The following is a 20,504-nucleotide window of genomic DNA, read 5'->3' as shown; positions in this document are numbered from 1 at the left end:
TGAGCTCTCCGTCCCTGCTGTCACTTTGTCCTCATGAAAACGAAACTGATGACGTTAATCAAAAAAAGTCTACAGTGAACACTATTATAGCGAAATGGTTTATTGTGAAGACTTACTGTAACAAGAACTTGGTCTCCTCGGAGTTTGACTCATTGCGATTTCACTATAAATGTTGCGAGCAGTCGGGTTTCTGGTAAATAAAGCATTTGTTGGGCTTTGGCAACTACATGGCCGCAACCATGAAAGGTCCAGTATTATGCAATTTAACATTCAGTAATGTCTTTCAGTTTTCCAGTGTTTGCAGTATATTGCCTTTTACTTCAACATTCTTTTATTATTGAAATGGGCAGGACATTCATCAGTCTCTTGAAGCATAACTTCTGGATTCTGAAAATGGAGCTTAAAAAGCTGTGATAATGGAAAGCTGAAATTAAGAAAAAAAACTCATTCAAGTTTCGTGACTAAAGTTAGATTTTGAAAGCTAATCTCAGCATTAGAAAATATGCTCCATGGCATGAATATTGGAACTAATTCTTTAATTTTATTCCTTGCCATGAGTATAGATTGTAAAATTAACAATATAGAAGTACTTTGTTTCGTTTTGAGAATTTATCCATTTCCACTCAACAAGCAAATCATTGCATATGCTGCTGATGGCCATCCTTTTTTTAAAAATAAATTTAGAGTACCCAATTCATTTTTTCCAATTAAGGGGCAATTTAGTACGCCCAATCCACCTACCCTGCACATGGGATGGCCATCCTAAAGGGGATCTTGCTAATGGGATACACAGAATGTGCCTCTACCATTTTCCTAGTTGATATCAACTGACTCAGGATTGATTGAGAATCAAAGCTGGAACTTCTCCAGTCTGTACAACCAAGATGCACCTCAGCATATAGAGCTGTGCTGTCAGATCCCGTCAGTTAGGGGTCATGATGAGAGACGGAACTGAAGAACCCAGGAACCGTGCTTGATTGAATCTCTACTATATGCAATACAAAACAAAAGGAGAAAGGAAAAGGAGTATAAACCGGCTGAATGAAGAAAGATCAAAATGGCACACAAAGCAGTTACCAGGTAGCATCTGCATACCAATAAAAAAAACTTGTACAAAGAGTGTAACTAAATGAGATGAAGAATTACTGATGGTGACTAAATTCCTTCTGACAGCACACCGAATGCGGGAGCGATGTGACTCAGTGTAAATGTTCAATTGCATTTATTCTAACTTTAAATTTAACTCATTTTTCATAATTGCTCTGAAATATTTTTGTTATCATAAATGCTCTGCCTGTTTACCAAGTATCTAATATTTTGTTTCTTCAAAAGACTTGGATCTTCCCTGGAGTGGGATTCAGAATGTAAGAAGATCATCACTTTCTGCCAAACTGGAAAAATCTGACTCAAAAGAATGTAACACTTCAGGTTTCTCTAGTCCTGATTTTAAAGCAAAACCAGCAAGCATCCACAACATTAGACATAACGAAAATGAAAAGCCACAGACAAAACAGCACAAGACAAAAGCCGAGGAGCACAGCAAATCAAAAGTAAAAGCAACAAAACTTAAGAAGACCATTAAGTCTGAGAACAACAAAAAGTTGGTGAAGCAGAATTCTAAGGACTCAGTGATACTGGTTGGTTACAAGTGCTTAAAGAGTTCAAACTTGGGAGAGATCAGTAAATCTGAAGGCGGACTTCCAATTTGTCCCAAAGGTGTGCAGGTTCCTTTGAGCACAGAACCTGACAATGGTGCAAAGGCTGATTCTAAGTTGCTGTGTCAACATAAAGAGCTGATGCCTCTCCTGTCCAGTATGGAAAAAAATGTAGAGACTCCAAAAAGTAAAAATCTCGATGGATTTGGTTACAGCATTAATCGTCACGATATGGAACCCTGCAAACTTGCATCATCAGGCTTATTCCAGGCAGGTCCTGGGATGCCGGCTGAGTGTGTAGACTCTACTGAATGCTCATTTGATAGTTTGAATAGCCAGCAAATTATACCTACAGCAGGAGTTAAACATATTGAAGTCAAACCAAGAAGTAAATGCGCTTATGAAGGGGAAAAAGTAACAGTCATTATGGCCCCCAAGCTCCCTGTCAAAGATGACCAAGGGCTTTGTCGATCTCCTGAACCACAACTTCTGGATTCTAAAAAAAATTATTTACTGTTAGAAAAAGATGCAGTGCACTCTGCTTTTTCTGAGAGTGCACTGTCGAAATTAGGTACAAAGGGGTTTAATTTGGTTGTAAGTGGAGATGCTGTTAAACTGCCAGATGTTTACGTCACCTGCTCATCATCCAGAGTTTCAGATTCTGGCATTGAAAGTGAGCCCAGCTCTTTTGCTTTCCAGTCTGATCCAGACTTGGCTACTGAGCCAGTATTGGAGAAGACTTCTCTTCTCAGTGAAAACCCTTGCATACAGGGACTTCTTAAACCAGAATTAAGTTCGAAGAATGTGGTTCAAGGTCGGTGCACAGAGAGTACAAGTGCCGTAAGTGAAATACAATCATCTTTAACTTCTATAAACTCTCTGCCTTCAGATGATGATGAAGAACAGCAAGTTGGTGAAAGCTCGAAAGTTGCTGCCGTTCTTGTACAACAAACTGCCGATGAACAACCCAAGCAAGAATCAACTCTAGTACCAGAAAACTTGAAATTTGAAATGGGAAAACCCACTGTTGTCGTACAAGAAGAAAATGTTGTGTTCACTGAAGATTCTGGGACTGCAAGTCAAGCTCCTCATTCTTCTATTTTTGCTGACCAAGAATTTCATAACTGTATAGTTAGTCAAGAAATTAACAGCGATAGTCCACAGCAAAATATTGTTAGTACAAATGATTGTAGAGAGCTTCAGAACTGTAATAAAGAGTTAAGTTCAGAAAAAGCAACCACAAAACATATAATTAAATTGAACTCTGAAGTGATTCATCTCGATGAGCCAAGCTGCCATTCTTCAAATGTGGTAGAAATTGGCCAGTGTGTGGATCCAGAATTTCATTCAGAAGAAGTTGTAGATATAATTCAAGTGTTTGAAATTCCCACTTTTCAGGAAACAAATGACAGATTGCACACAAACCTTTCGGCTGCCAGCAGCACTGACATTGTGAAGCAAGGATTAGTGGAAAATTACTTTGGATCTAGAAGCAGTACAGACCTTTCTGATATTAGTCCTGGTGGCGGTGGCAGCTGTCCCTCAAGCCCTCAAAAAGAGAATGTTGGCCTTGTTACTCTTGCACAAACAGAAGAGGATGAAGAACAAGAAATGATAGAAAATGGTTACTATGAAGCTGACGATGATGCTGTGTATGATAGAAATGATGCTGTCCGATCTGAGCTAATTAATGCTGATCGTACCACAGAAGGAGCAAGCATGCCAGGTGCATGCACTCCTACTTGTTTATCATTTTCATCAGTTGTCAGAGACTCCCCATCTATTAGTGGATTGTCTTCAAGAAGCAAACTTGATGCAATTACAAAACAACCTAGAAGTGCTGTCTTCAGCTCCACTGTGTCAGCCTCCTGGTATGACGATGCTGCCATGAAAGGACAAATGCAGATGTAAGTAGATTTGACACATCAATTTTTATTTAAAGAGAAAGCATCTATCTTTTAAAAATCAGAAAATCTGTATTCTACTCATACAACTGATTTAGAGTATGTAAGAACGTTCAGAAGATGTATTAAACTGAAACCATACTGCTCTCTTGCGGATGCAAAAGACCTTGTGCTTCTATCCAAAATGGAGGAACTTCAATGTCCTGATCGATATTTATTCCCCAACCACAAAGGTATCACAAAAGTAGATCATTCAATTATTGTTTGTGGAAGCATTCTGTGCACAAATTGGCAACCAGGTTTCCCAACATGATAACAGCGACGGTACTTCAAATATACTTAAGTGGCTTCGAAGTGCTTTAGAATATTATGGGGTCATGGGAGTGCTTTATAAATGTTCTTCGGCTCATTCACTCTTTTTCTCTCATGCCCTTTGTCTCTTGCTCATTCTCCACTTTTTTAACATGAGTTGCCAAATTTCCATTGAGTTTCCGAGCCATAATTGGCGTTGTAAGATTAATTAGATTTTTGCTTAAAAGTTTTAATCAGAAAAATCAAGTATAAGAAAATCACAATTGAATTCTTCCCTCTGGAGTTCATCTGAAGTCTAAAGGGAGGTGTCAGGGATTAATATGAAATTAGAATTCTAGATTTGACACTTTCCTTTGCCACTCTCCAAAGTCATTGCAACAGCCTTGGAATCAAAGGGTTTTGTGCAAGGTAAGAAGCCAAGGGATGTGGGAGGCGGGCAAAAAAGTGGGGTTACTCCAAAATCCTATCAGCAATTTTCTTATTGAATGGCTGAGCAGGTGCGAAGGGCCAAATGGCCTACTTTTTCTTATAATCATCTTCGCACCTATCAAGAAAAAGGACTTTCACAGCAGGAACAGGAACTTAAATTTAGACATCTTCACAAACATCGGTAGAGAAATAGGGGATGGGGACGGCATAGTGGCACAATGGTTATCACTGCTGCCTCACAGCTCCGGGGCCCCAGGTTTAATTCCGGCCTCGGGTGACTGTGGAGTTACACTTTCTTCTCATGTCTGTGTGGGCAGGTTAGGTGGATTGGCCACGCTAAATTGCCCCTTAGTGTCCAAAAAGGTTGGTTGGGGTTACGGGGATAGGATGGAGTTGTGGGCTTAAGTGGGCTGCTCTTTCCAAGGGCCAGTGCAGACTTGGTGGATCGAATGGCCTCCTGCACTCTAGATAGGGGCTGGTTTAGCTCACTCCGCTAAATCGCTGGCTTTTAAAGCAGACCAAGCAGGCAAGCAGCACGGTTCGATTCCTGTACCAGCCTCCCCGGACAGGCGCCGGAATGTGGCGACTAGGGGCTTTTCACAGTGACTTCATTGAAGCCTACTTGTGACAATAAGCGATTTTCATTTTTCATTTGGTAGTACTTCGCAAGTTATTTTCCAATGTGACACCATTTTGACACTTGAAGATTAAAGTGACCCCAGAGCCAAGAACAATAAAACAGCAATAAAGTAACCTAGTAGCACTCCATAAATAATTAAAGTTTGCATATATCAATATATAACACATATTTTGCAAAAATGTTATTTTATGTACTCACCAGTCCATTACTTTAACTGAGCTGCTCCAGATCGAACCCGGATCTTCAGCACCGCAACAGTGCTAAGCACAGTGCCACCGTGCCGCCCCACATGCACATAAACACAGTTACTCGCTTGCACATGCACACTGATGTATGCACAAAATGTGAATGCACACATACTCGCACCATGCGCGCACGTGCATGTACACTTAGGCATGCACTCATACACCTTGGGCGGGACTCTCCGATTCTCCCCCCCCCCCCCCCTCCGCTGGGTCGGATAATCCCGGGGAGGCGGTGCGAATCTTCCGATGCCGGCAGCCGTGTTCTCCGGTTTTCGGGTGGGGTTTACGCCGCACCGGTTGCCGGTCGGGGGCTGTTGGCAGCGGCCCCCAGGCAATTCTCCGGGTCCCGATGGGATGAGCCAGTCCCGTCGGCGTAAAATGGACATGGTCCATCACCGCCGGATCTGGCTTGTAGGCTGGCTAGGTGAGTCCTCAGGGGTGCGGGAGGATCCGGCCCCAGGGGGGTGGGGGGTTTCATGGTGGCCTGGCCCGCAATCGGGGCCCACCGATGTGCGGGCGGGCCTGTGCCGTGGGGGCACTCTTTCCTTCCGCGCCGGCACGGAGAAGAACCCCCCCTGCGCATGCGCAGGAAACATGCCGGCTGGTCAGTGCATGTGCAGAACCACACCACCGGTTCTGCGCATGCACTAACTTGCTCCAGCGCCGGCCTAGCCCCCAGAAGTGCGGAGGATTCCGCACCTTCCGGTCGGCCCGACGCCGGAGTGGTCGTGCCGCTCTTGGCGCTGGCATCGGGCCATCCGGCCAGTTGCAGAATACTGCTCCATGGTTTTGCACACATACCCGTGCACATGTACACACTCCCATGTATTCGCACACATGGATTCATCGATGCACATGCATACACAAACTCACACATTTGTCATACGCACATGTGTATATAAACCGACCTATCTATGTACATATGCTCATGCAAACACGCATCTCCACTGTGTACATATAAGCCCACTGATGCAAACGCGCATCTCCACATACAAGCAGTGTATGTACACATGGTGATCACTGCTGCCTCAATACCAGGGGTAGATAGATAGAGAAATACAGCACAGAACAGGCCCTTCGGCCCACGATGTTGCGCCGAACTTTTGTCCTAGGTTAATCATAGAATTTTGGACAATTTGTCATGGCCAATCCACCCAACCTGCGCATCTTTGGACTGTGGGAGGAAACCGAAGTACCCGGAGGAAACCCACGCAGTCACGGGGAGGATGTGCAGACTCCACACAGACAGCGACCCAAGTCGAAATCGAACTTGGGACCCTGGAGCTGTGAAGCAATTGTGCTATCCACAATGCTACCGTGCTTCCCTTAAGAAGTTAACCTACACTCCATTATTCTACCCTAATCCATGTACCTATCCAATAGCCGTTTGAAGGTCCCTAACGTTTCCGACTCAACTACTTCCACAGGCAGTGCATTCCATGCCCCCACTACTCTCTGGGTAAAGAACCTACCTCTGACATCCCCTCTATATCTTCCACCATTTATCTTAAATTTATGTCCCCTTGTTATGGTGTGTTCCACCCGGGGAAAAAGTCTATGACTCTACTCTATCTATTCCCCTAATCATCTTATAAACCTCAATCAAGTCGCCCCTCATCCTTCTCCGTTCTAATGAGAAAAGGCCTAGCACCCTCACCCTTTCCTTGTATGACCTACTCTCCATTCCAGGCAACATCCTGGTAAATCTCCTTTGCACCTTTTCCAAAGCTTCCACATCCTTCCTAAAATGAGGTGACCAGAACTGCACACAGTATTCTAAATGTGGCCTGACCAAGGTTTTGTACAGCTGCATCATCACCTCACGGCTCTTAAATTCAATCCCTCTGCTAATGAACGCTAGCACACCATAGGACTTCTTCACAGCTCTATCCACTTGAGTGGCAACTTTCAAAGATCTATGAACATAGACCCCAAGATCTCTCTGCTCCTCCACATTGCCAAGAACCCTACCGTTAACCCTGTATTCCGCATTCATATTTGTCCTTCCAAAATGGACAACCTCACACTTGTCAGGGTTAAACTCCATCTGCCACTTCTGAAGCCGACAACAGCACTCCTCACTATCCACAACTCCACCAATCTTCGTATCATCTGCAAATTTACTGACCCACCCTTCAACTCCCTCATCCAAATCGTTAATGAAAATTACAAACAGCAGAGGACCCAGAACTGATCCCTGCGGTACGCCACTGATAACTGGGCTCCAGGCTGAATATTTGCCATCCACCACCACTCTCTGTCTTCTATCGGTTAGCCAGTTTGTTATCCAACTGGCCAAATTTCCCACTATCCCATGCCTCCTTACTTTCTGCACAAGCCTACAATGGGGAACCTTATCAAATGCCTTACTAAAATCCATGTATACTACATCCACTGCTTTACCTTCATCCACATGCTTGGTCACCTTCTCAAAGAAGTCAATAAGACTTGTAAAGCAAGACCTACCCCCCTCAAATCCGTGCTGACTATCCCTAATCAAGCAGTGCCTTTCCAGATGTTCAAAACTCCTATCCCTCAGCACCCTTTCCATTACTTTGCCTATCACCGAAGTAAGACTAACTGGCCTGTAATTCCCAGGGTTATCCCTATTCCCTTTTTTGAACAGGGGCACGACATTTGCCACTCTCCAATCCTCTGGTACCATCCCTGTTGACAGCGAAGACGAAAAGATCATTGCCAACGGCTCTGCAATTTCATTTCTTGCTTCCCATAGAAACCTTGGATATAGCCCGTCAGGCCCGGGGGACTTGTCTATCCTCAAGTTTTTCAAAACGCGCAACGCATCTTCCTTCCTGACAAGTATCTCCTCGAGCTTATCAGTCTGCTTCACACTGTCCTCTCCAACAATATGGCCCCTCTCGTTTGTAAATACTGAAGAAAAATACTTGTTCAAGACCTCTCCTATCTCTTCAGACTCAATACACAATCTCCCGCTACTGTCCTTGATCGGACCTACCCTCGCTCTAGTCATTCTCATATTGGGGTTTTCCTTGATCCTACCTGCCAAAGATTTTTCATGCCCTCTCTTAGCTCTTTCTTCAGTTCCCTCCTGGCTATCTTGTATCCCTCCAGCGCCCTGTCTGAACCTTGTTTCTTCAGCCTTACATAAGTCTCCTTCCTCTTAACAAGACATTCAACCTCTCTTGTCAACCATGGTTCCCTCACTCGACCATCTCTTCCCTGCCTGACAGGGACATACATATCAAAGACACGCAGTACCTGTTCCTTGAACAAGTTCCACATTTCACTTGTGTCCTTCCCTGACAGCCTATGTTCCCAACTTCTGCACTTCAATTCTTGTCTGACAGCATTGTATTTACCCTTCCCCCAATTATAAACCTTGCCCTGTTGCACGCACCTATCCCTCTCCATAACTAAAGTGAAAGTCACAGAATGGTGGTCACTACCTCCAAAATGCTCCCCCACTAACAAATCTATCACCTGCCCTGGTTCATTACCAAGTACTAAATCCAATATGGCCTCCCCTCTGGTCGGACAATCTACATACTGTGTTAGAAAAGCTTCCTGGACACACTGCACAAACACTACCCCATCCAAACTATTGGGAAGTTGAAGTCACCCATGACTACTACCCTGTGACTTCTGCACCTTTCCAAAATCTGTTTCCCAATCTGTTCCTCCACATCTCTGCTGCTATTGGGGGGCCTATAGAAAAGTCCCAACAAGGTGACTGCTCCTTTCCTATTTCTGACTTCAACCCATATTACCTCAGTAGGCAGATCCCCCTCGAACTGCCCTTTTGCAGCTGTTATACTATCTCTAATTAACAATGCCACCCCCCCACCTCTTTTACCATCCTCCCTAACCTTGTTGAAACATCTATAACCAGGGACCTCCAACAAGCATTTCTGCCCCTCTTCTATCCAAGTTTCTGTGATGGCCACCACATCGTAGTCCCAAGTACCGATCCATGCCTTAAGTTCACCCACCTTATTCCTGATGCTTCTTGCATTAAAGTATACACACTTCAACCCATCTCCTTGCTTGCAAGTACTCTCCTTTGTCAGTGTTACCTTCCCCACTGCATCACTACGTGCTTTGGCGTCCTGAATATCGGCTTCCTTAGTTGCTGGACTACAGATCCGGTTCCCATTCCCCTGCCAAATTAGTTTAAACAGGATCCAGGTTCAATTCCAGCCTTAGGTGACTGACTGTGTGGGGTATGCACATGGAGTGGCCAACATTACCATTACAGTTTCGTCACCTCTAAGCAACTCTCATCTATCTTTGCTGTCCCTTGCCATTTCTTTGCTCCCTACAGGCTGATTCTACATACTTCAATCTAAAATCCTCTCTCACTGATGTACTAATCTTGCCCCTTATTAACAGCGCTGCCCTGCTTTTCCTTTTTGCCTATCTTTCCAAAATGGTGAATAATCTTGAATATTCAGTTCCCAGTCTTGGTTACTTTGTAACCACGTTTCCATAATGGCAATTAAATCTTACCCATTTACCTCTCTTTGTGCCTTCATATCGTCTCTTGTTGCTTGCAGTCTGATAGGGTGGACATAACTTTGTCTTTTTAACATTATTGTGCATTCAGATACTATTTCATGTCTGCTTTGGCTTCGTCTGTCTTCTAATTTCTTCTTTTTGTTTGCAATTTTGCTTCCGATTATTCTGAGCTCCCTCTCTGGTTCCCATCCCCCTGCCAATAGCTCAGTTTAAACCCTACCCAAAAGTACTAGCAAATCTCTCTGCAAGGCTGTTAGTCCCAGTCCTGCACAGGTGAAACCCACCCATCTCATACCCACCCCAGACTCTGTCCTAATGCCTCAGAAATCTGATGCCCTCCCTGCTACACCAATTCTCCAGCTACGAATTTTCTCAATCCTCCCATTCCTGTGCAGTGGGAGTAATCCTGAGATTACAGCAATTTTTTTTTTTGCCTGCCTGCCTGCCTTTGAGGTCCTGCTCTTTGAATTAGTTCCTAATTCCTTAAAATCTGATTTCAGGACCTCATCCCTGTTCCTGTCTATGTTGTTGGTACCAATGTGAAGCACAACTTATGGCTGTTCACCCTCTTCTAGAAGAATGTCCTGCAGACACTCTGTGATATTCTTAATCCTGGCACCAGGTTGGCAACATATCATCATGGAATCATGTCTATGATCACAGAAACGCCTGTCGTTGCTCTCCAGCATCCAAAATGAAAAAACAGTTAGGAAGCAAGATTAATTCAACCTCTTCCCTGATTCCCCAGGCAGCCTGGACAGTCCCCATTCTCTCTCTCTCTGCCTACATGCTCCTAACCTGCGGTGTGGCCAACTTCTTAAACATGCTAACCACTATCTACCTCGCGTTGACTCCAGCTGCAACTCTTGAGTTCTGAAACCTGGAGCTCAGGTTTCCGCAGTCAATGACTTCCTGCGGATATGTTTGTCCAAGACGCATGTTGCATCTTTGATTTTCCACATTCCACGGTTTTCACATTCCACTCAGCCAAGCTGCCCTGCCATACCTTAACTTTTACAAACTCTTTATTGTAAGTAGAATAACCTTACCAGTTGCCCAGCAATCCGCTTCTTCACCTGTATTGTTGTTAGATCCAAACACTGGAGGTTTAAAAAGGTAGAACTCAATGCTAATAGTGGCCTCCAGGTCTTCTTTTTGCTGCTCTTCTAGGTGCTGCTGACTGCCTCCACCTCCATCTTCTCTATTTGTCTGGTCTTCTAGGTGCTCCAGGCTGCCTCTGGGTCCTCTTTTTTTTGCTGCAGACTGCCTCCAGATCCTCCTATCACCTAGTCTAGATACTACTGATTGCCTCCAGCTCCTCCTTTCACCCACTTCTGGGTCCCTCCGGGTACTCTTTCCACCTGCTTCTCCAGGTGCTGCTGACTGCCTCCATGACATCCTTTCATCTGCTCTTCTAGATCTTGATACCTGCTTCAGGGTCACCTTTTCTTCTAGGTCCTACTGACTGGCTTCAGCTCATCTGCTCAGATGAGTTGATGGCAGTGGCTTAAATGCCTTCAGTCTTCCATGCGTTTAATTAGAGGAAATTTAACCCCTATTAATGGTTGGACAGTGGACAAGTGATCTGACAACATTGAGACAGTGAGGCGGTCGTAATATATGATTGAGATGTAAAACTTAATGTCTTTTGCACACTCCGAGCAATTTCTGTCTAGACATGTTTTGAAGGCAAATGGTATATTGGCTTTCATAGTGAGAGGATTAGAGTACAGAAGCAGAAGAATCTTGCTGCAGTCATCCAGGGTCTTGGTGAGGCCACACCCGGAATATTATGTTTAGTTTTGGTCTCCTTATCTGAGGAAAGATGTTCTTGCTATGGAGGGAGTGCAGTAAAAGGTTTACCAGATTAATGGAGTTTAGAAGAATGGGAGGATGGGCGGATCTCATAGAAACTTCTAAAAGGACTAGACAGGGTAGATGCATGCAGGATGTTTCCGAGTATAGGGAGTCCAGAACCAAGGGTCACAGTGTGAAAACTTAGAGTAAACTATTTAGGACCGAGGTGAGGAGAAATATCTTCACCCAGAGAGTGGTGAGCCTGTGCAATTCTCTACCTCAGAAAGCAGTAGAGGCAAAACGTTGTATGAATTCAAGGAGTTAAATTTAGTTCTTGGGGCTCAAGGGATCAAATATGGGGAGAAAGCGGGAACTTTACTGAGTTGGATGATCAGCATAATGTTAATGAATGATGGAGCAGGCTCAAAGGCCAAATGGGCTACTCCTCCTATTTTCTATGTTTCTACATAGCTTCCAAAAATACAGAGACCTTGTTAGCTTGAACGTTTCATTTGGAAGAGAAAGCTCAAATGTCACCCTGCTGCAGATTGTCCACTGTAGCTGCCAACATAAATCATCCATTCTCTCAAATGGTAAGTACACGGTTCGACATTCACAAGATGTAGCAACAAATGTGCCTTCATTTTGGTTTGATGTCAGCATGTCTTTGTTGTAGTGACTGTCACTCATTGGCAGCACACTCCCAATAGAGGCATGAGACTGTTAACAAAATGAATGAAATAATTTAATCACTCTGGGCGGTTACAGTTTATGTTAGAAATACCAGTGCATTCAATGAGCAAAACCTCACTAATGTGGTAATGAAGTTTTACATCTTGTGGCACCTACTGGAAGTGTATGATCCTCCAGATTACATTGAAATATATTTCACTGTCCATTGTGATATGCATGTAATGCCATTCCAGAATATTTGAAAGTAGCCAGCTTGCACTTATTGTACCCCGCGTTTCTGACTTGATCTGATTAATCTGAAGTATAAACATAAATGCCTGAATTAATAAAACAAATAAATCTGTTCTAACTTCAGTTTCCTCCAGGCAAAAGAAGAGTTGAAGCTGCTGAAGTTTCCAGGTTTTATGTACAGTGATGTTCCTGATTTGGCTTCCAAAATCCCATACTTCAGTTTGGAGGAGGAAGAGAACGTGGAAGATGGCATTCATCTGATAGTATGCGTCCATGGATTAGATGGTATGTTTTTTTTTTTTTTTTTTATAAATTTAGATTAGCCAATTATTTTTTCCAATTAAGGGGCAATTTTGCGTGGCCAATCCACCTACTCTGCACATTTTTGGGTTGTGGGGGCGAAACCCACGCAAACACGGGGAGAATGTGCAAACTCCACACGGACAGTGACCCAGAGCCGGAATCGAACCTGGGACCTCAGCGCCGTGAGGCGGTTGTGCTAACCACTAGGCCACCGTGCTGCCCTGATTAGATGGTATGTTAACAAAATAAACTGTTGGGGTATCATTGAACTTGATTAAACCTGTGCTACCCAACATTGCAAATTGTGTTTTTTGCATTGTTATCTATCCTATTTTTCCTTGAGAATCAAAAATGAATTACTTCACTTTCTGCCAAAATGACACATCGAAAATTTACAGAAGTGCAGACTGTTTTGATTTTTATTTCCTCCTCATAAGCCTGAAAGTTGTAGCACAAATCTAGACTTTTAAATTTGTAGTCCATACAGTTCTATGGATGCTAGTCAATTCAAATGTTTCATGATGTAGTTCAATGTCGTCGTGGAGTTGTGAATTGTATAAACAGAAAATCAGTTCTCCATGCTGGTTGGAGCAGTGAGTTAGAATGCTGGCTTTTAGCCTTTGGACAAATTTAAATATAGTTCAAACAAATTGGATGACTATATAATTTTCCTTCTGATTTATTTACACCCTCCTTAAGCATGACTTATGCTTGGGTGAAGGCAATGACAAATCACCACTGACAAAAACTGCCAAGAAAATGGCTTGGATGAGCTTTACAGGCAGTGAGCCATGGACCGAGCACACATACTATACCATACAGTTTTATTATTGACAGTTACAGCCAAGTGATCCCACAACCAACGGATCAGTTCTGAGTTCTGCAGCCCTGCCATATTCATTTGTGAATGGTGGTGGACAATTAAACAGCTGACTAAAGGAGGTGACTCCGCAAATATCCTCATACCCAATGAGGGGAGAGCCCAACAATCAGTACAAAAGACAAGGCTGAAGCACTTGCAACCACCTTCAGCCAGTACTGCTGAGTGGGTGATCCATCTCTGCCTCCTCTTGAGGTCTCCAACATTACAGATGTCAGTCTTCAGCCAATTCCATTCGCTCGGCGGATGTCAAGAAACAGCTGAAGGCACTGGATGCTGCATTGGCTACGGATCCTGACAACATTCTGGCAATAGTACTGAAGAATTATACTCCTGAACTGGATATACCCTTAGTCAAACTGTTCCACTGCAGCTGCAACCCTGCCGTTTACCTGGAAATGTGGAAAATGGTCCAGTTATATCCTGTCCACAAAAAGTAGGACAAATCCAGCTTGACCATCCTATCAGTCTACTCTTGATCATCAGCAAAGTGGTGGAATGTGGCATCGATGGTGCTATCAAGCAGGAGTTACTCAGCAATAACCTGCTCACTGATGCTCAGTTTGGGTTCCGCCAAGGCTGCTCAGCTCCTGACCTCATTACAACCTTGATCCAAACATGGATAAACATGCTGAGCTAAAGAGGTGAGAGTGTCTGTCCTTGACATTAGGGCAGCCTTTGTCTGTATGACATCAAGGATGTGATGCAGGCGTTGGACAGGGGTGAGCACAGTAAAAGTCTTACAACACCAGGTTAAAGTCCAACATGTTTGTTTCAAACATTAGCTTTTGGAGCACTGCTCCTTCCTCGGGTGAATGAATCTGAGGAATTCATTCATTCACCTGAGGAAGGAGCAGTGCTCCGAAAGCTAGTGTTTGAAACAAACATGTTGGACTTTAACCTGGTGCTGTAAGACTTCTTACTGACATCAAGGAGCCCAAGCAGAATTGGAATCAATGGAAAACCAGGGGGGAAACTCTTCACTGGTTGGAGTTATACCGAGCACAAAGGAAGGTGGTTGTGGTTGTTGGAAGTCAATCATTTCCGCCCTGGCATATCACTGCTGGAGTTCACAAGGGAGTGTCCTAGGCCAGTGTTCTTCAAACTTTTTTCCCGGGACCCATTTTTACCAACCGGCCGACCTTCGCGACCCACGCCGGCCGACCTGCGCGACCCACCATTTTCTCTTACCTTGTTTGCTGCTGACAAAAATGGAGGAAATGGTTTTGGGTCCCTTTGGCCCTCATACACGCTCCTCCAATGGAACCTGTTGGACGAAGATGAAGCCTTCCGCTGTCGGAAAGTATGGAGCGGACAACGGCTCCCGACCTACCCACGGGTCGCGCCCCTGACTTTGAAGAACACTGTCCTAGGCCCGACCATCATCGGCTGCATCATTAATTATCTGCCCTTCCTCATAAAATCTGAAGTGGGGATGATCGCTGATCTTCAGCACCATTCTCAACTTCTCAGGTATTGAAGCAGTCCATGTCCATATGCAGCCAGACCTGGATAATGTCCTGGCTTGGTGATGGATCTGTATTTTGTTAATATATTTATTTGCCGCCGCTCTTTATATCAATCTTACAGAACTCGAGACTGAGCTTCTTGGGTGAAGTCAACTATATCTTTATTTATGTCAGTTTCAAAGTCTATTGATCAAGTCAAATTTTATACGAATGCAGAATCTAAAAAGTTGTTTGTCCGACGCAAATACAGATGGTTGAGTTAAATTCAAGATACAATTCAGTTCGGGGTAATTTCTTCAGATCGAAATGCACAATACAAAAATGAAACAAAAGTAAATAGCTCAAGAAACTTGACACTATCCAGCACAAAGCACACTTGATTGGCACCCCATCCACATACATTTACTCCCTCTACCACTGACACAAAGTGGCAGCAGTATGTACCATCAACAGGATGCACTGCAGCAAACTCACCAAAGTTCCATTGACAGCACCTTCCAAACCTGTGACTTCTGTCACCTAAAAAGACGAGAACAGCAAAAGATGGGAACATCGCCATCTGTAAGTGCCCCTCCAATTCTCTCTCAATCTTGATTTGAAGCTACTATTTCCGTTCCCTCACTGGAGCTGGGTCAAAATCCTGAAACTCCCTCCCTACCAGCACTGTGGGTGTACCTACACCACATGGATTGCAGTAGTTCAAGAAAGTGGCACAGGACCACCTTCTCAACATCAATTAGAGATCGCCTAGTCAGCAACATCCATACCCTGTGAAAGAATAAAAATAAAGTTAGACCTTTGGTAGCTTGTTCAAATTACTATTCTTCATAAGTCAGCCAACACATTGAGTGTTGGAGCACTTTTTATCCAGGTGTCCACATGTGTATATTTTCCCCATCTATTATAGGATCATCCTGATATATTTTTCTCTTACAAAGGAATTTTGAAGTCAAACTTGATGCACTGCACCCAAATCCTTTGCTCCTCTGTTACTAAACTGATTTCTAACTAATTTATAGATTATCTGGGGGAACAGACTGTATGCCGTGGATGTAAAACTTAGGTATTTCAGTACAATCAACATCACAACAGCAGATTATCTGATCAATATCATATTGTTGGTTGTTGGACCTTGCTGTTTGCAAAATGGATGTCACATTCCTACATTTCAACACTAACTAAACTTCAAAAGTACTTCATTGGCTGTTAAGGTGCTTTGGGATGTCCTGAGGTGAAAGGTTTTGTATAAATGTAAATATAATCTTTTTTCTCAGTATTTCTTTAGGCAAGTGCTAATTGAGGTTTACTGACCTTATTTACTGAGGGAAAACTTATCAATGCAAAGGCACATGCCTTCAGTACTTAACGTTTTCACAGGACACTTGTGCATAGCTGCGACAGATTTCTGTATGCTTTTATCTGTCCATATTTGATCTTGACACAGGGCCCCAATACATGAAGGCTACCATTAAAACCATGTGGTAATGCTTAATTTATAAGGGTTGAGATTTATTGGCTGTTTGACAAGTGGCTGTTTCCACCAAACCAAAGCTAATGTTCTGAGTTCTGTTGCTCTGATTAGATTCATTTTGGATGAAGGCCCTACAGCCGGTTTGATTTCATTTTTGCAAAATACTCTGTTCACTTCCTATTACAAATGGATGTTTTTAACAAATGTGCAGTGTTCTGACTGTAACTACTCTTCCTGCCAATTTACACCAGCATCTGACCATCATCTGTAAAGAAACAGTGTGTCCTAAATCTACTCTTAACTCCTGAATCTGTATCCTCTTTCTCTCCTGCCTTAGTGTAACTGAATTAGAGCTTATTAGCTATCTCCATAAGGTAGTCGGAGATGCATCTTTTTGATGCTGACAGCCTCTACCTTATCAAGTCATTTCTCATGGACAGTAGAGATCAACCTCATTATTCTCCCCTTTGCTAACCCATTTGTAGATCTTAAAATTTGTGTACATTTTTCCCCCGGATGCCTCCATTGCCTCACCCCTCTGTAACCTTCTACAGCACTCCTCCAATTCGTGCTTATCCACAATTTTTATTGCTGTCTTCAACTACCTATGCCCCAAGCTCTGGCAAACTTTTGTTTGTTAGATTATTTTCATAGAGGTGTTCTTTCATTTCATTTTCATTTCTCATTATTGATTCTGTTAATTTTTAAATGATTGAGGTCCGACTAATAGGTCATTAATTAGACATATGTTTGCCATTCCTTTTCGACTGCATTTGACTATACAGTCTGACACAATTCTCCCCACTCATCAACTTCCTTAAAATGTGAGTGTTTTCCAAAACCCTTGGGTATAATTCTTCTGCTCCAGAGAATTTATTTATTTTTAGTGTCTTTAGCCCTTCTACATTGCAGTCTACAGTGTATGTTTGTTGTTGGATGTATGTCCTGCCTAGTTAAAAGCAGACAGGAAATTGTAATTCATGAACACACAAACAAAGAGCTGGAGTAGGTGGTTCAGACCCTCGAGCCTGCTCTGTCATTTAATTAGATCCAAGCTTTTCATCTTGCACTCATTGCGGCATTCGTAAGAATATAATGTAAGGGAAACCAACAAATTAAAACTGTATGAGAAGAGAGTGCTGATTGGTTTGCAAATGGACTCTGGTAGTGGTGTTGCCATGGAGAATACACCAGTTGATAGTGACTGGCAGTTAACTGTCAAATATTGTTTGAAATTTAAACCAGGCAGCTTGATTACCTGAGGAATGAACAAGCAAATGGCTGTCACTTATTTTGTTTGGCTGAAACAGACACAATGTACGTGCATGTTTTTCATGTCTTCAAAAAAGAGGGCCCTGGCTATTAATGTATGAAGCTTCCAGTATTCGCGAATGCGCCATACTGCAAGCCTGACTGACCATCTTAAATTGGTTGTTGGTATAATTCTTAGCAGACAGAGGATTATTTAGCAAATGTCCAATCGTGGGATACCATATCTAATAGTGGAGACTTTTGACTTTTGTAAGAACAAGCTGTTTGGGTACAGTCTGTACCTTGTCCATTGCAAACAGCGGAAGTAACATGCTCTTTGATACGATCCGCCAGTCTTTGGGACATACGGCCTGTCAGTGGGGCTCATAATGTGATGCATTTGCATATACTGGAAACTACATGTATTATGGGAAAAGATCCTCTTAGCATCCTGCCAAACCTTTGAGGAATCTTATGCTTCAGTCAGAGCACTTCACTGTTTAAACTCCAATGGTAACTGCCCAGACTACTTCATCTTTCTTCACACGACAACCCCTTCATCCCAGCAATCAGCCTAGTGAACCTTCCCTGAACTTTCTCCAATACAAGTATATCCATCCTTCAAAAAATAAGGAGACCAAAACTGTACATGGTACTCTAGTTGTGGTCTTATCATTACCATGAACAGTGATTGCAAGACTTTCATACTCCATCCCCTTCCAATAAAAGGAAGCAATCTATTGGCTTGCCCAATAACTAACTGTACCTGCATGCTAATATTTTGTAATCTATGTACAAGGACACCCAGATCCCCCTCTACAGCATCACTCAAACCTGAAATGACCCATTTATGATTTGGAAATTAGATTCTAGTAGTGGGCAGTTTAAGATGTTAGGTCAGATCATCATCAGTGATTATGGTGGCACAGTGGTTCGCACTGTTGCTTCATAGCGCCAGGGTCCCAGGTTCGATTCTCTGCTTGGGTCACTGTCTGTGCGGAGTCTGAACGTCTGCTTGGGTTTCTTCCGGGTGCTCCGGTTTCCTCCCACAAGTCCCGAAAGACATGCTGTTAGGTAATTTGGACGTTCTGAATTCTCCCTCTGTGTACCCAAGCCGGCGCTGGAATGTGGCAACTAGGGGCTTTTCACAGTAACTTCATTGCAGTGTTAATGTAAGCCTACTTGTGACAATAAAGATTATTATTATTAGATCACTGCAGCCTTTTCCATTCCCAATATCTGATTTCCTTTGTGACTACTTTAGCTGAATCCACCAAGCTATTTTTTTAACCCCACCCTCTTCAGCCAGAAATGATCAGCTGAATCTTAATTCTGGAGATCATGTTCTTAACAGAAAAATGATGTACAACTGGGTAGACGGACTAGTCTATCTCTGAATTACTGCAGCTCTTGAAAATATTCTAAATTGATTGCAGATGAATTCTACTTTTTACCAGCAAATTTGGAGGATTGTATTTGACTAAGTTCTCCTCTCTTCCTTTCCTCATTTTGTTGATCGATCTCAGGCAATCTTTTTCAGCTCCCCCAGGTCACAAATGCTGGCTGTTGGCTGCAGCCCTTACCAGCAAGTGGGGCAAGACAAGTGTTTGATAGGCTTGCTATGCCAGCATTTATTGCTCATCTTTAATTGCCTTTAAGAAGTTAGTGGTGAGCTGCTACCTTGAACTGCTATCATTGTGGTGTGGGTACACCTACATAACCTTGACATCAAGGCAGCATTTGACAAAGTATGACATCAAAAAAGCCATAGCAAAACTGGAGTCAATGGGAAAAGAGATTTTTTTTCTCTGAGGGTTGTGTGACTTTGGAGCTCTCTGCCATAGAAGGCAGTGGAGGTAGGGGCCAGTGACTATTTTTAATGTGGTGGTAGATTCCCTTGCCTCAGGTTATCAGGGGTAGATCAGAATGTGGAATTCAAAACAGGAGCAGATCAGCCAAGATTTTATCAAAACACAAACAGATATCGAATTTTTATCGAATTGCAGAGCAGACTTGAATGGCAAATGGCCTACTTCTGTTTAGTATGTTTGTACATTTCTGTAATCTCTAACAAGCAAAAATCTAACTATTTCTTCTACCTCTTGAGTTCAACATTTTTGTCCATGTTTGGATGAGGTCAAGACCTGAGTGCTCCTGGCGGACAGCACAAACTGAACGTCAGTGATCAGGTCATTGTTGAGTAAGTGACACATGATAGCACTGTCAATGTCCCCTTCCATCACATTACTGATGATAGCAAATAGACTGATTGAGCGGTAATTGGCCGAGTTGGATGAGGAAAATTAAAGTTCATGGTGTAGAGGGGGTTGCATATTGGCATGGATAGAATATTGCCTGGCTAACCGGAAACAAAGTTGGCATAAAAGGGTCTTTTTCTGTTTGGCAAAATGAAACAAGTGGTATGAAACAAGTGGTATGCAACAAGGATCAGCGCTGGGGACTCAACCTTTTACAATTTAAATAAATTTAAGTAAAGGACAGCACGGTACCACAAGTGGATAGCACTGTGGCTTCACAGCGGCAGGGTCCCAGGTTCGATTCCCCGCTGGGTCAGTGTCTTTGCGGAGTCTGCACGTTCGCCCCGTGTCTGCGTGGGTTTCTTCCAGGTGCTCCGGTTTCCTCCCACAGTTCAAAGACGTGCAGGTTAGGTGGATTGGCCAAGATAAATTGCCCCTGGTGACCAAAAAGGTTAAATGGGGTTATTGG

The 20,504-nt window shown here is 43.2% G+C and overlaps 1 protein-coding gene across 9 annotated transcripts in view; it reads left to right on the top strand.

The window, feature by feature from the left end:
- The window catches only part of fam135a (family with sequence similarity 135 member A), a 228,239-nt gene that overhangs the window by 163,169 nt on the left and 44,566 nt on the right, over nt 1–20,504 (top strand). For 8 of the 9 annotated variants that reach the window (XR_005461064.1, XR_005461065.1, XM_038800680.1 and 5 more), the window contains 2 exons: nt 1,333–3,562; nt 12,528–12,688. Coding sequence is in view for 6 of the 9 variants with exons in the window: in XM_038800680.1 (XP_038656608.1) it covers nt 1,333–3,562; nt 12,528–12,688 (2,391 nt within the window). In the remaining 3 variants the exon portion in view is untranslated. Of the gene's footprint in view, nt 1–1,332; nt 3,563–11,950; nt 12,073–12,527; nt 12,689–20,504 lie in introns of all 9 variants that reach the window. The other variant, XR_005461066.1, reaches the window with a different exon arrangement.

Source organism: Scyliorhinus canicula, chromosome 6 (genome assembly GCF_902713615.1).
Source record: "Scyliorhinus canicula chromosome 6, sScyCan1.1, whole genome shotgun sequence".
NCBI lineage: Eukaryota > Metazoa > Chordata > Chondrichthyes > Carcharhiniformes > Scyliorhinidae > Scyliorhinus > Scyliorhinus canicula.
Note: the sequence above shows the minus strand (reverse complement) of the source record. Positions and strands in the feature narration are given on the sequence as shown.